At 40.8% G+C, this 16,812-nt stretch overlaps 1 protein-coding gene across 1 annotated transcript in view; it reads right to left on the bottom strand.

Moving 5' to 3' along the window:
- Positions 1–1,715: 1,715 nt before the first annotated feature.
- ADGRV1 (adhesion G protein-coupled receptor V1) overlaps positions 1,716–16,812 on the bottom strand; it is a 540,475-nt gene continuing 525,378 nt past the window's right edge. Inside the window, exons 89-91 of the mRNA XM_057540356.1 lie at positions 14,931–15,122; positions 12,322–12,499; positions 1,716–2,137 (exon numbers count right to left, since the gene is read on the bottom strand). Of these exons, the coding sequence (XP_057396339.1) occupies positions 2,019–2,137; positions 12,322–12,499; positions 14,931–15,122 (489 nt within the window). The 3' untranslated portion in view covers positions 1,716–2,018. The remainder of the gene's footprint in view (positions 2,138–12,321; positions 12,500–14,930; positions 15,123–16,812) is intronic.

Raw genomic sequence — 16,812 nt, 5'->3', positions numbered from 1 at the left:
AAAATAGCTATTGACAATTGTCTTTGTTAGAGAATTCATTATGGTGTGGTTATAATCCATTTAGGAACTTTAAAAATGCTGATAATAACTTTACCTTAAGTGACAAATAGGAATCGAGTTATCTGCAAAAAAAATGTTATAGTAATTATGACTCATGGATTCCACACCATGAAATCTCACATTTCTGTAATCATTATCTAAGCCTCAAATTCATTAAAACCTATTAATAATTTTAAAATGCTTATTACCAATTTCAAAATTTTCATGTTAAATTTTTATTTTATAACCAATTCCATCAATTGCTTTTTTTTTTTTTTTTTGCACACAGCAGGGCCAAGTCTTGTTTTTTTAAAAAATTATTTATTTATTTATTTATGGCTGTGTTGGGTCTTCGTTTCTGTGCGAGGGCTTTCTCTAGTTGTGGCAAGCAAGGGCCACTCTTCATCTTCATTGTGGTGCGTGGGCCTCTCACTATCGCGGCCTCTCTTGTTGCGGAGCACAGGCCCCAGATGCACAGGCTCAGTAATTGTGGCTCACGGGCCTAGTTGCTCCGCGGCATGTGGGATCTTCCCAGACCGGGGCTTGAACCCGTGTCCCCTGCATTGACAGGCGGATTCTCAACCACTGCGCCACCAGGGAAGCCTCATCAATTGCTTCTTATTTTGGAAGAGACTACAGTACAATGCTGTAGGTTGAGAGAGACACTAACTTACTTGTCATGTAACGTAAATTCAATCTTATTAGCACCATTTCTAAACTTCCTAAAAAGGATTATAACTCTGCCAATGATGCTGCCTTTGTCTTTTAGGCTGTTTGATTTTGTTGTGCAGCTTTTGTTTCCTACCTAAAAAGTCACTGATCAAAACTCAGTATACGAGGAGATGGAAGTAGGGGAGGACCAATAGGAAGAAGAAAGGAGAGTCATTTTATAATTCATCAAGATCAGTAATGCCACCTCAGGTTTTATAAAAAATAAAGCCATGCTTCACAGTGATGACAGAACACTTGGGTGTTTTAATTATGGTTTTAAGTGAAATGATTAACAGAACAAAATTTTCCCTTAGGCAGATTTTTTTTCAATTTTAAAATTTTTTCTTGAAATGACTACTGATTTTTCCCCAAATACTTAAGAGTTCAAAAATAAAAGGTCAAAAAGGCTTTCTTAGAACAAACTTGTTCTGTTCTTAATGATTCCTCTGGAACCATAGTCAATGAAATCATCTTGAACATAATAGGGTTTGTTCTAGGACGTACTTGCTGATTTCTCATTCCAAGACAAAGACTGAAAAATCCAAACCAAGAAATATTTCTCCCAAACAAACTCTGCACTGTTTGGATGATCCTCTTCTTAGCTGTACTAAAATGCTTGATGGAGTTATTTTTAACTGGGAACAGAACATTCATTCTGGAAAATGTTCAGATCCCTAACTTTATAATGAGCAGAAATACATACTTTTGATCAAAGACTATGTAAACTACAGTACTCCGTCGACACTCAGGTGCAAAATCAACAGACAATACATTTTATGGTTTTTAGGAATGAAGGTGAAGTCTTAAATCTGGGTCACCTGTATCAATGTGGGAAGAAACGGGGTGCTGGACATCATCTTGATAGAGTTTGTTTCTTTGCTCAGGCACAATATTTCCTCATAAATAATGAGCCTGGGTCATGCCAAATGGATTCTATGGTTTTTATTGATTGTTATTACCTTTATTAAACAATGTTAGCCATGTAGCATCATTAAAAAACAACTAATACTCTTGGAATATGTACATTCTATTAACTGATATGTCAATCCTATTAACTGATACAAGTCGATCCAGTCTTTCATTATAGCAGTTAATTTTCAGGTTGCACAAAGATAAGTAATTTATATTCCAAACACAACAATCACCTCTGGGTTAGTCATCCAGTACAATTCACAGAGTCCTATCATATGGCTGCATGTACTTAGAAACTTTTAGCACAGAGCCAATACAAACAGGGAAGTACCCTCATTCTAATGGTTACTGAGGTGCTAGAGGTGGGTGTCGGCGATGGGGATCCTTCTGAGTTCTACGATCTGGGAGTCAGTCAAGGTGCCTCCCTCCTGGCTGCCTTGACCAGATTCATTATCACTGACACTGAGACCAGCACCTGCAATAGAAAAAGAATAAACACAAAACTCCCAACTATTAGTCCAGCAAATTAATGGTCAAGTTACAGTAAGTCAACACACGTTTATTTCTATTATATTAGTAAAAAGTGAGCTATACCTTTAGAATAAATATTATTAATACCTAGCAATTATAAAACTGTATTTTAAATTCCTTTTGGTAGTTTTTATAAGTACAAATTAATTTCTAAAGACACGAATTTGGCTTCTCAATCTTTTTTTCTGTTTCTACATGGTTGACAGGTATACCTTACTCCAAAGAACAGCATTTCTTAATTGGGGGCTTACTAAAATAAAAAAGATCAGGCAGGTTATTAGAATTTTTCAGCAGGGGGGTAGGATTTGCTGTTAGAAAACGTATAACCTCCAACCCTACATGTGCCGAACCTAGTAGGTCCTTCAGCTGAGACTCAGTGTGGCAGGGATCCGAGAAGAAAACTGTGCATTGACAACACCTGGTATCATATCAGTGCCCAGAAGACACTGGCTCTCAATGACTCAGATCTGCTCCCAAGATAAAAATAATTATGTAACACAGCGCCAAAACAGATCCGCACAAGAATCCCACAAAGCTAGCTGTTAACTGGAGAGAGCGCCTGGAATCTCTGTTTTGAGGACGCTCCACTGTTTACTACTTTTTTCACAACTCAGAATAATTTGGAAAACTTGACACTATGTTAGACTAACACCTTGTTGTTTTCTTCTGTAATGTGCAGAGGAACACATAAACACACACACACACTCTCTCTCTCATGCACACACACACACACACACACACACACAGACTAGGGATGTGGTCACAGGGTGTGCTGTTGGCTGAATCACCAGAGATTACAGTTCCCAGCCCCACCCCCTCTGCTGGGCACAAGACTGCAAACAAGAAGGGAAGTGAAAAACCAGTTGCCTGGGCAGCTGAGACTTCCCTATCTGTCTGAGATGTAGGAAAGGCAATTCTGCAGTTAGTAACTATGGGAAGATAGTGGATTAGCTTTTTCTTAACCTATTTGGAGATGGAAGCAGGAGCCCACTAATGACCTCTTTCTAGCCAAACCCTCCCTCTTTTGGGTCTCTGTCCTTCCCACCTTCTCTCTGTTAAAGGCTGCTGTTGAAACCCCACTTCCTGGCTTTGTTTCTCTGACACTGCACTGGCCCATCTCATCCACTCATCCACTGACCTGTTGACTCTTTCTTTCTTTCCTTTTTTAAATAAATTTATTTATTTATTTTTGGTTGCGTTGGGTCTTCGTTGCTGCGCACAGGCTTCCTCTAGTTGTGGTGAGCGGGGGCTACTCTTCCTTGCGGTGCTCGGGCTTCGCATTGCAGTGGCTTCTCTTGTTGTGGAGCACGGGCTCTAGGCGTGTGGGCTTCAGTAGTTGTCACAGGTGGGCTCAGTAGTTGTGGCTTGCGGGCTCTAGAGCACAGGCTCAGTAGTTGTGGCGCACGGGTTTAGCTGCTCGGCGGCATGTGGGATCTTCGCGGACCAGGGCTCGAACCTGTGTCCCCTACGTTGGCAGATGGATTCTTAACCACTGCGCCACCAGGGAAGTCCCCTGTTGACCCTTTCCAAAGCTATTCTGCTTTCTTTTGTATCTCCTGGCTGCTTCCACTCTTCCTATAAATATCAACTCAGGTAGTATCCCCTCTGCTACCCATGGAAACATGATGATTCTCTTTTAAAATTTCAGATTCACCCATTGGATTATGTCTCTTAGCTAATAGGACAGTGCCCGGCACACTGTGAGTGTTCAGTAAATGTTTGCTCAACGTATTAATAAATTATGCTCTGCATCCTAGTTCTTGAAAATTCCTCTTCCATTTGTATTGCCTGTTCTGTTCCTCTGATCCATTCTGCATTCCACTGCCTTCTCAAGAACAAACATTAGTTCCTGTTGTCAACTGCGTCAGCCTGGAACCCTCTGCCTTGCCTTTCAAGATACTCCTAACCCGGCTGGACCTCACCAGATAGACATATTCCAACTTTTGCCCATTGGAGAGCTTTCTCAAAGTGATGTCTCTTGACTGGTCCTGCAGTGCCATGTAAATCCAGCCTGAGGGTCTTCCTACCTATCCGTCAAGCCCCATTTCCACACCCTTTCACAAATACTTCTTTTACTATTCCTTCAAGCAGGGAGCTGGAGGATGCAATATTTGAAAAGAAAAGTCCTAGTTTATACCTGAAAAAATTATTAATCACACCCCTTTTACTCTCTTGAATTGTCCTGGTATGGATGATAAATTGTAGGGTACCTCTATATATAATGTACATGTAAGTCATGAAGCAAAACGTGACAAACACCCACGAACTCTTTCCTCAAGTTAAGAACTAGCATATTACCAATGACAATGTATCTTCAAAAATTTAGTTAGTTGCCATGATTTAAAAATGAATACATTTAACATAAAAAATCAGATTTGGGGTTACTCTTTAAAAAGTAGAAGACAAGGCAACACTGGGCCTGTATTTCTGGATTGTATAAAACAACAACAACCAAAACATGGATCAGGTACTACCTTCTGGTATGCTGCTGTTTTTTTTTTTTTTTTTTTTAAACAATTCTCCACTTCTTTGTTTGTTTGTTTGTCTATTTATTTATGGCTGTGTTGGGTCTTCGTTTCTGTGCGAGGGCTTTCTCTAGTTGCGGCAAGCAGGGGCCACTCTTCATCGCGGTGCGCGGGCCTCTCACTATCGCGGCCTCTCTTGTGGCGGAGCACAGGCTCCAGACGTGCAGGCTCAGTAATTGTGGCTCACGGGCCTAGTTGCTCCGCGGCATGTGGGATCTTCCCAGACCAGGGCTCGAACCCGTGTCCCCTGCATTGGCAGGCAGACTCCCAACCACTGCGCCACCAGGGAAGCCCTATGCCGCTGTTTTTATCAGCCCTCTTGAATCAGTTATGGTGTTTGACTGGCCCGACATGTGAGTAACATTTGAGTTTGCCACACTGCCTTTGAAGGACAAAGGGCCCATGTTTCTCTGCCAGGGAAGCAGATGAACTGTCCGACTTAGAAGAACCTCCAAGTGGATCAGTGACACATTGCCATTTTATAAAGAGAAGGTGACTGAGGCCCTGAGGCCTATAGCAGCTTGATCTCGGTGAGTAACAGAGTTGCCCAATATGGGGTCAACTACAGAGAAACAGAGAGGACCCCAGCATTAGCACCAGGGAAGAGTGGGTCTTAATGAACAAATGAGCACCAACTCCCTCTGATTTCAAGGTTGGCCTGCTCTAAATGCCACTAGGAATGCATAAACGTCTGCCCAGCATGGGGACAAAGCACACTAGAAGTTCTGAACTAAGAGCCTGCTGAGCAGACTGTGAGGGACGAAGCACACTGGGCTGGAAGGTTCAACGTGGGGTGCAGCTTTACAAGCGACTGGGTGTCACCAGCTTGTTCAGTAGCCCAGAGCCCTGGAAGATGTTAGCAAGTTCTAGATACAGCCTCCCCTGAGTCACCACATCTGTACAATCCACCTCATCCTCCTTTTCAATTTCCTCCCAGTTGACATAAATGCACAATACCCAAATCCTAATCCCTTGCTGAGACTCAGAAAGGACACATTCTACATACAAGTATAACACGGCAGAACTGGGAACACAAGCCCAGGTTTCTTGTCTCTTTGTAATTCATTCAATGGTCTAGGAAGGTATTTGGCAGTAAGTATCCTGATTTTCTGAAAGGTATTTTCATGCTTAAATTTTAAGCCAAAAATTCACGAAAAAGCCAGCAACTGCGATAACAGTTAACTCTCCCCCTTGGTAGACTGAACGGGCAATGTCAAAGGAACTACAAGTAATAATTTACATTCATCTAGCGTCTCTCCTTTCCTCAACATTTCAACATGCTTTAGTTAGGAAAGCATGATTATTAGTCCTGTTTTACAGACATAGGGACTGAATGGGGATCAGAGGTGTTCACTGAGTTGCCCACGTCACACAGCAGGGAAGTCACAGAATGAAGATATCCAACTGGACTTCTTTTCTTTTTTAATTTTTTTTTTTAAACTTTATTTGTTTGGCTGTGTCAGGTCCTAGTTGAGGCATGCGGAGTCTTCGCTGAGGCGTGCGGGGTCTTTCGTTGTGGAGCGGGCTCTTCCTTATGGTGTGCAGGCTTCTCTGTAGTTGTGGCATGCAGGTTTTCTCTCTGTAGTTGTGGCGTGCGGGTTTTCTCTCTGTAGTTGTGGCGTGGGCTCCAGGGCACGTGGGCTCTGTAGTTTGTGGCACGTGGGCTCTAGTTGAGGCGCGAGCTCAGTAGTTGTGGCATGTGGGCTTAATTGCCCCGCGGCATGTAGGATCTTAGTTCCCTGACCAGGGATCGAACCCGTGTCCCCTGCATTGGAAGGCAGATCTTTACCACTGGACCACCAGCGAAGTCCCCCAACTGGACTTCTGACCCCAGACGTAGGGTGTTGTCTTTTACATCCTACAGCCTCTTATGGGGGCAGCTCTATTCGTGTGACTTCTTTGTCCCACAGGTTTCACGTGTTCATATTTGTCTATAGAATAAATTTCAAACTCCTTGGCACACATTCAAGCACGAACCTCCCTCACTCAATAGTTATGGTACAGTGAACACCCAGGTGTTACAGAACACATTATGAATATTTAAAAGTGTTTTTAAACATAACAACAAATCGAACCCAACAAATAATTTATATCACATACTGAATTTAAATTCTGCCAGACACTGTGGTAGATTCTTCACATAGACAATCTCCAAACTTCATGAAAACTTACAATAAGAACACTTATTTGATGGGTTTCCCTGGTGGCACAGTGGTTAGGAATCCACCTGCCAATGCAGGGGACATGGGTTCGAGCCCTGGTCCAGGAAGATCCCACATGCCACGGAGCAACTAAGCCCGTGCACCACAACTACTGAGTCCGCATGACACAACTACTGAAGCCCGCGCGCCTCGAGCCTGTGCTCCGCAACAAGAGAAGTCACTGCAATGAGAAGCCCATGCACCGCCAGGAATAGTAGCCCCTGCTGGCCGCAACTAGAGAAAGCCCGCATGCAGCAACGAAGACCCAATGCAGCCAAAAATAAATAAATTTAAAAAATAAACTTTTTTAAAAAAGAACATTTATTTGATAAATGAGGAAACTGAAAGGTTGAGTTCCTTACTGAAAGTCACACAGATAGTAGACTGCAGAGCTAGGATTCCAACACAGAGCTCTCTGAACCCTCTCTGAGCCCACTCTTATTTTCTATGACCTTTTAAAATGCGGCAGTGAAACAAAGGTCATACTCCTTCATCTTCTCCTGAGGAAAAAAAAATCTAAATCTTTCCAAATTTGGGCTTCCCTGGTGGCGCAGCGGTTAGGAATCCGTCTGCCAACGCAGGGGACACGGGTTCGAGCCCTGGTCCGGGAGGATCCCACATGCTGCAGAGCAACTAAGCCCGTGCACCACAACTACTGAGCCTGAGCTCTAGAGCCCACGAGCCACAACTACTGAGCTTGCACTCTAGAGCCCGTGCTCCACAACAAGAGAAGCCACCGCAAGGAGAAGCCCGCTCACCGCAACGAAGAGTAGCCCCCGCTCGCCGCAACTAGAGAGAAGCCCGCACGCAGCAACAAAGACCCGACGCAGCCAAAAATAAAATAAATAAATAAATAAATAAATTTATTAAAAAAAAAAAAATTTCCAATTTTACTTTTCCACCTTGATGACCACCTAACTTTGTTTAGTACATTGGGCTGCAGAAGTTCTTGAAGTTAAATAAGTCATTGTAGTTTTATGTGATGTCTCTGAAAGAGAAATTTATGAGTCTTTTGAGGAGTTCATGAATTTGGACCTTGATTCTGAATGTTTTCATTTGTGTTCAAGGACTTATTTATTTTCTTCTGGCTGAAAAAGAAATCATTTAAAGGTTTCCAGTAGGGGACTTCCCTGATGGCGCAGTGGTTAAGAATCTGCCTGTCAATGAAGGGGACACGGGTTCGATCCCTGGTCCGGGAAGATCCCACGTGCCGTGGAGCAACTAAGCCCGTGCGCCACAACTACTGAGCCTGCGCTCTAGAGCCCATGAGCTACAACTTCTGAGCCCACGTGCCACAACAAGAGAAGCCACTGCAGTGAGAAGCCTGCGCACCACAACGAAGAGTAGTCCCCGCTCGCCACAACTACAGAAAGCCCGTGCACAGCAACGAAGACCCAACGCAGCCAAAAATAAAAAAAACAAAACAAAAAAACAAACAAAAAGTTTCCAGTAGGGAAACGTTTACCATGACATTAGTGTTATTGGTCTGAGGTAAAATCAGGAAGTTAAGGGACTAAGGATGATGGAGAATCAGATTAGTCCCTCTGGGAGAAGCCCCTGTGGAAAAACACCCTGTTTCTAAGCCCAACAGGCTCCCAGTTTGACATTTTCTAGAATCTTGTCAGCTTTGGATCAACATAAAAATGCCAGTACTCAAAACACTTCTTGTTAGGGATGTAAACAGAGTACGTGCCCCTCCATCCTGCACTCACACTCTGTGTGGGCTGAATCTGTTCTAGTTAGCTCACTACCTTCTCCTCTTCCCTAAATGGACGCTGTCCCAGGGTGACTGTTCTCATTCTCCCAAAGTCCTGGTTGGGGACACTGATGATACATTGGAGAGTTCTATTAAAATAAGTAATAATAACCATGGCATCACTAGTCTAGAACTGAGTGTCTCATTTGCCTGTGGAGAGGCTGATGCATTTCAAGAACAACTAATTGAAAGATATGATGTCCTCTTTTTAGAGTGAAATGTGAATTTCTCATAGAAAGACAATTTATTTTAAAAATGAAAAAGGTCAATAGTGTTTTCCTTTGTGTCCTTTTTTTTTTTTTTTTTCCCTTTAAGGAATTCAATATGGCTAAAATTCAAATGGAAAAACAAGTCCATGACTGGCTTTGGGGCAAGGGCTTCTATTTTATACCAATTAAATGAATTTCAAACATAAAATATATTACCTTAGGATAAAATTCTGTGTCGGGAGTAGAATGGTAATACAAGTTCAAAGAGAAAAGAGAATAGTGTAAAATCCCCAAATGTAAAAGAAAAGCTTTCTTGTATATATTTAAAATAAAATGAATAGCAGTGGGTATCAAATTGCTCTGGTACTTAGGCCCTTAAACCCTAAAATTTATAATACAATAGAAATGACATTGTTTGATTCTATTTAAACTTATGAAACCCTTTGGATGTTTATCTAGATATATGCAAAGGGTAACATAACTTTTCAAAGTTGTTTAGGGGTTCAAATGAAAAAGACTTGGAAGTCCCACTGTTCCCAGTAGTTGACTTGGAGTGGCCCGCAGTTAAGGTGGACCTGAGATAGGTCAAGGTTTGCAAACTCAAACATCACAGGTGCCAGAGAGGCTCACATAAATCAGTGACACAGGTCTGGTGGTCACTGGACAAACTGAAGAGCTCATGTCCTGTCTAAAGGGGCAGCCATTACTCAGCTCCAATCAAGCAGTGTTGTGTTAGATTTTAAGCACTCTATTGGTAGATTTTTTTTTTAAAGAAATTCTGGATTTTTACGGGATATCTCTAAATTTTAAAATTTTGCCACAAAAAATTGTTAGAGTGCAATGAAGGTCAAATAAAACTCCCTGTTGGTCCACATCTGGCCTATGTATCAATTGTGAATTCCACTGTGGATGGAGTGGCAGGTGGACTGCTCCTTTGATTTGACCATATTGCATGATGGAAAGCATCTAGGGGGTGGTACTTGATTATTATCGGACCTTTTCTAAAAATAGAGGGGGCCAGTGTTACAGACTGCTATTGTGGTCTTTCAAAGTATTTACTTCCTGAAGAGTTTAGTGAACTCTAAGGAATGCTAAACTCAGTCTATAAGTAAGTAAGTCATTCCATACATTCGGAACGGAATGCATTTAATACTTGTTATATATATATATATATATAGGACCCAGATCTAATTTAATTATGTTGCAAGAATTCATTTTATGCTTCCAGTGCTGTAACATCAACTGACTGCATTGCAGTGCTGGGGACATAATCTACCCTGGGAACTATTTGTAATCTGAAAGCCCCCTTTCAGTCCTAGCTCGAATGAGCATTTTATACAGTTGTTCCTTCCTCCTTCATGAAACTCTTCTCTCTAGTTTTCGTGCTGACCATGCTACAGTGTCCTCTGTGGGACCCTCTTCTTTTTACGCTTAAACGTAGGTATTATCTTAGATGTTCTTCTTGTTCCTTTTCCTTTCTCGTGTTTTCCCTTCTTCCCTCTCCCTCCCTCACTTCTTTTCTTCTCCTCTCTTAGCTTCCACTCTTCCAGACTAAACTTATTCATCCCCATAGCTTCAAATGTAATCTCTGCATGATGCCTTTCAGACCATTACTTCCAACCCCGATCCCTCACCAAAGATCCCAACTTGACTATTTAAGAGTCACCAGGCAGAATGATCAAATTATCCAAGTCTGAACTCATCAGTTTCCCCTTGAAAACAAATAAACAAGCAAATGCTCTATGTATGACCCCTCAGTCACCTAGGTGAGAAGCATGAGCCTTTGCTGACTGTCCTCTCAGTGTTTCCTCAGCATTTCTTGTCCTTTTTCTTTCCACTCCCCAGATTTGAGGCCTAAACCTTATTCCCTGGGACCACGGTAAACACCTCTCAGCCTTTCTGATTTTGCTTCTAAATTTATTCTTCAGACTTCCCTAAGAGTTATTTTGCCTCAAAACCAGTGGGAACATGTTGTGTCTCTCCTCAAAAACCTTGGTGGCTCACTGAGTTCTATAAAAATCCCATCCCTTAGCATGGCATCTGAAGAGCATTTTAATATTATGCAGGGTATCAGGAAGTCTTCTGCTCCCCCCAAATGAATCTATCACTAAATGTATCCTGGAAGCCCCAAGTTAAATTAAGTGAAGTGGGTTTCTTTACTCTAGGACTTTTTAGAGCTGCTAAAATGCTGAAGTGAATTGTCAATCTCTGCAGTTTCCCAAATATACTTGGTCAGGGGATCATTTCACCAAGGATGTCTAGGAATATCCCAAGGAGGGTGCTTGCTGAAACCCAGTTGAGGAACTACAGTAACTTATTAACAATGTAGGTAAACTACTTTCTGGGCTTTTCTCCTGCTGCCTGGCTTTACTCACCCTCTATCCCAGCCACACTGCATGCTTCTTCTCCCCAAGCAGGTCATGCACCTGCAGCCCTGGGCTTTGGCTAATTCTATTCCTTCAATCTGCAATGCTTTCCTTCCACTCTTTACTTACTTAAGCTCTATATATCTTCAAGAATCAACTGAGCAGGTTTCAAAAAAAATTTCCTTGAATTCTCAATAATTAATAACTCTTTCCACTACTTATTTTACTCTTCTTTATGTCATGTTTATCTAATGTCCATTCCTCCAAGCAAACTCTAAGTTTCATTTTTCTTTCACTCATTCGTGAAATGAATTCATTCATTCATTCTCCAACAACATCTACAAAAGGTTTACCAACTGCCAAGCACTGATCTGACGTGGGAATATATAGAGAGTAGCATGCACTTTCGAATGACTATTTCAATAGGTTCATCTGAACACGGACACATCTTCTTGCATGTTTGTACATCTAGAAATGAAAAAGTTCACTGAACTTTTTCTAACAGTGACAGTTCAACATTTTTCTGAGGGAAGAAAGAAAAGAAAAAAGTTGCATATTTGATTTGAAAACAACTCTCCATCGGGGTCACAGGTTGAGTGGAGTTGAACATATAGGAAGAGCCAATGAAATACTATATATATCATGGCACTTTGAAAACTGTAGAACTATACGAGGCCCATTAGGTTGCCTTTGCAAGTTTCTGCTCCAAAGATACTCACTAAGAAATTCTCTTTGGTAGGTCAGAGGCAAAACTCTCTCAGGGAGCTCACTACCAGATTCTTATGACTCAGCAGTATCTTGGTGTTCTAGCAAGATTCCAGTGCAGAGAGATTTACATCTAGTTAGAGTGTGCCTTTTTCTGAAAAGCAAATTGTCAATTATTTTTAGGCTGTCTCACATTTGGTGCCAAGAACAAAATATCCTAGAATTCGGCTGGGATTAGGAATGGGTCATGAGAATTGGGATGTGGTACGGGTGACTGATTGTACTTTTGCAACTTCATGGGAAGAAGATAGAAATCGTAGCATAGCAGGAGTGCCTACTTCCAATGGGGTTTGTGGGTTCACATACCAGTTTTTAATGCAAATATCAAGTCATCAAACTCCTGCGACTCCTCATCGGCTATCAGTGACCCCGGGCCATATCCTCCAGAGGGAGGGAACGTGGCGCCATTTTGCGGGCTCGGCTTTAAGTCAGGGCTGGCCTGGCTGGCTTGTCGGAAGGACGCTCTCTCCCAGTCAGGTGGCACCTTTTTGGGTTGGGGTTGGGAGAAAAGGAAACCATAATATGAGTCGATACATACTTACCCTGAAATCTCTATGAGCTATTTATCTCTGCATCGCATTACAAAGACTAAGTGAAAGGGCTGTTGAACTGTTTAGAATTGACCTTTAATTTTACCTTTGTTCCTTAGAAAAGTATGTCTCTCCGTGAGACAGTCTAATCTGGTGATGCGAAACAACTTCTCTACGAGGGTTACTTGTAGGTTTCTAAGCTGTCGTGCGTGGAAGAAGAGACTTATTTTTGAACCCAATCAATACGTTAAATTTTTTCATAGAATATGTGCAAAGAAAGCTGTTAAAAATATAAGAACTGGAGAAGAACCCTCCTAAATCTTTAAGATACAACATATAATTTTAAGTATAGTAGCTATTTATGAGGATATACTGAATTGAAAAGAAAAGCTCTTTGATAGAATGCTAAAGTCCTCCTTTTTAAAAATTAAATGACTAAAAAGATAGTTCTATCTTGAAATGAGTAAATATTATTTGCTTCCCTTGTGGTTACTGGTAAATACCCCTTAATCCTTCCTTTCCTAATGCTTTCCCTTCTCTGCGTGGCTTTCTGGAATGTCTCTGCCAGCCCCTCCTTGACAGCTGGATCCAGGCCAATTGTAAGCCGCTGAGGAATGCAGAGCACACTTCAGGGTATGCCACTGCGCTCCACCCCCAGAGAACATTCAAGTAGTGGCTCAGGCCAGGAACTGAACTGTCACAGCTGCTGCCTCCCAATATAATAAGGTTCTCTGAGACACTGCGGGGATGCCTCGCACTGAGAAAAGTGATTTGAGGGCTGGAGAAATAAATCTGAGAGAACATGAAACCTTCAAAGATCTCACGAAGAAGCGGGACATCTGGAATAGCGCTGTTCAACACAGTGATGGTTCAGTACAGTTCAGTATAGCACTGCGATGCCACAAATGTTTTAGATATTTGTTCTCCATTATGGCAGCTACCAGATACGTGTGGCTATGGAGCATTAGAACGTGGCCAGGGTGACTGATGAAGTGAATTTTAAACGTTATTTATATATTATATATATATAAATATAAAATATTATAACATAATATATTATTAATTAATAATATAATATATTATTAATTAATATATTAATTAATTAATATATTAATTATATAATATAATATTATATATATTATAATGAATATAATATTTATCTGTCTCTGTTTAAATATCTCACCTACTTATCTCAGTTGGAAATAAAATCGCTCGGTAGGGACTCAGCATGGATTGCTTAATATTTAGCATGCCTTGCTTCTCAGTAATTGTGGCTAGTTTAAATTTAAACAGACACACATGGTTAATGGTTAATGTATAGTCCCGATCTAGACAAATGCTAAACTGGGTAGCCAAGTAAAGAGACAAAAACCATTTTTTTAAAGATTTACTCCCACACTGCTGATCTTAAAAATATCTGTTTCTATTGTTATCACCTGGGATGCGAAAATAATTCAGTTCTAAGAGCTTACGGGATATAGAAATGGTACTAGATCGCTGAACACTTTAGGGTACTAAACACATATCAAGATTTTTAAATATGGTACTTTATTTGTGATCACTTACCTTAATTTTCACCTGACACGAATAAAATTATTTTCTAAATTAACATGGAAGACAAAAAAATATCACTGAGCAGGTAGATTATCTATTTACCTACTTAACTATCTATAAACTGTTTTCTTTTCAGACATATGCACTTTGATTTCCTGCCATTTTTCAGGATGCAAACACAAATACTGTTCCCCTTGGCTCTTTAATACAGAGACACTAACATGGGCTGTGTAAGGAATGGTAGGCAAGCGCATCTCAGGCACTGCAGAAATTGTCAGGGACCTGTTTACCATCTCTTCCTGGACAAATGTCTTCAGGTATGTTTCAAAATACAAGCAGTGGTACCAATGCTATGGGCGGCACTACTGAGAGGTTGGTGGCAATGTGATTTAGACACAAGAGCCCAAAATGACGTGGAGGGAGAACATTGGGAGGTTTATTTGTTTGCTGGGATTGAAGTAGTGGATTGGCATGAGTAAAGGAAGAGAGCTGTGAAAATATTTTCAGGAAGAAACAGTATTTGAAAAACCATTTCTGAAGCAGATTCAGTCACTGCCGTAACAAATTAGGAAGCTTTTGAAGAAAGAGCTCTGACCTCCCAGTACAAACTGCTGGTTAACAGAGCTCACAAAGCAAGGAGGAAAAAGACTCAGATAACAGACATGATACCATGGTAAGCACAGCAAATACCAGAGATCAGAGAATGTCAGTAGGAAAAGGATTTAAAAGTTACTCGGCACCATTTAACTTGCACTCCATAAAATGGAAAGGTTGTGTATCAAAGAGTGAGAGAGAGAGAGACAGAGAAGGAGAAAGGGCAAGGGCAGGCACCTCCTCCATAGCACTGATCAGATTCTGGGTAGACTTGCTGATCTCCCCTCCAGCAGGAGGCATTCCACTCCCGGGTGTGAAGAAGGCTGTGCTGGGTCCTGGGTGCCCATTCATTTCCACTGTGTAACTGGCCTTCATAGGGCAACACGTCTGGTTGTGCAGAATGAAATAAACCACAAAAACGTACAGTCCCTGCAAAAGAAGAGAACACTAGCATGTTAAAGGAAGTCCTGCTACCATAGCTAAAGAATAAACATGATTGTAAGCATAGCTGATTTTCTACAAGTGTTCTCCAAATGCTACCCAAAGCTGGGAACGACAGAACATGTTCGAAGTCTACCAACAGGCCACTGTAAATTTCTGAATGTCACAAAAGTTCTTCAGTGTCATTTGAGAAAACTGCTCTCTCACTTAGAAGTCATTTTTTTCTTGGTTAGAACATCAGTAACTCTGAATCTAGCTCGACGAATACATGAAAACAGAATTGCAGAAGTATATCTGATTAGCTGTGTACATTTTGTTCTAGAGGGCAAACCTCTTGCCTTCTGAAAAATTACTGTCTTTTCCCACCTATCTCACTTAATCTCATTTATTTTTTCTTAGCAAAATGGTGAGTAATGCTCCAGCCACCTTGGAGACTCAGGGAAGGGCAGCACTAATTAAGCCTTCTAATTCTGTTTAAATATCTCACCTACTTATCTCAGCTGGAAATAAAATCGCTGGGTAGGGACTCAGTATGCATTGCTTAATATTTAGCATGCCTTGCTTCTCAGTAAACGTTACATGAGAAGGACAAAGCTATCTTGTGCATTCTTAAACATCTGCAGGCCCTTTAAATTCTTTTGCAACCTAGTCAAACTCTTGACAATTGCTCTGCTTCCGTCACAGAGAGCAACTCACATTTTACAATTGTGTTCCAGACACTGCCTACACTGGCTTTCCTTCATGATTTCTACAAGGGATCTACTGTATACTTCTAATGGTGCTTCTACAAAGCTTGGTAATTTTGACCTTTACACTCAGCCAATAAAATATGTTAAATTGTGCCTTTTGTGTCTGTTAATCCTGGTGTTTAAGTTTTGGAAGCAAATAAGAATCTCCTTAATTACTAAAATTCTTAAATTAATCCACAAAAATGAAAGCAAGACACTCAGCTTGTTAAAGAAGAAAAGGAGTTAATGTCAAGATCTTCATAAAACACAAATAAGTGTGGTCATTTTTTTTTAAGTTTGCATTCTCCCATAGCTCCTAATATTTCTGGCAGTGTAGAAGCAGTAAAGCAAATAATATTGTGGGCTTAAAACTTGTATCTACTGGTATAAATAGTAAAAAGTCTATTAGAAAATCCTCAAGGCACAAGAATTACAACTAACTTTTAATGTAAAATGAAATTAGAGGACAGTCTGCAAGGTAGGCATGCTAGCATTTGATCTCTGTTGCCATTTCTGGAATATTGTTATAAATTAGGCCTTTCTCCTCTTTCTACTGGAATGACCCCTTCCTCAGTTGGCATCCAGTCTATGTAATTAACAAATATGTTTTAAAATCAGTGGTTTACCTGCTAAAAATATTTTAAAATGTAATTACTCTAACCATGATAAAAAATTAGTAACAGAAACATTCATTCCCTTTTGAATTGGGCTCGTTTTGGTTTTTTGGAAACAACATTAATATTCTAAATTACGTAGGGTAAGTGAATTAGTTTCACGTGCAAATGATGTCATGTACATTAGCAGAAACAAATCTTCCTGAAAGCACATACACATCCAAAATTTTTCTTGTACAAGTAATTTTTCACATGGGTATGACCTAATTATGTTGGCCACAGACAAAACAGGAAAAAAATTAAACTGTCAGCCTTAAAAACTGTGAGAATGTCACC

The sequence above is a fragment of the Balaenoptera acutorostrata genome, chromosome 2 (genome assembly GCF_949987535.1).
Source record: "Balaenoptera acutorostrata chromosome 2, mBalAcu1.1, whole genome shotgun sequence".
Taxonomy (NCBI): domain Eukaryota; kingdom Metazoa; phylum Chordata; class Mammalia; order Artiodactyla; family Balaenopteridae; genus Balaenoptera; species Balaenoptera acutorostrata.
The sequence above is the reverse complement of the archived record's forward strand: the minus strand, read 5'-3'. Positions and strand labels throughout refer to the sequence as shown.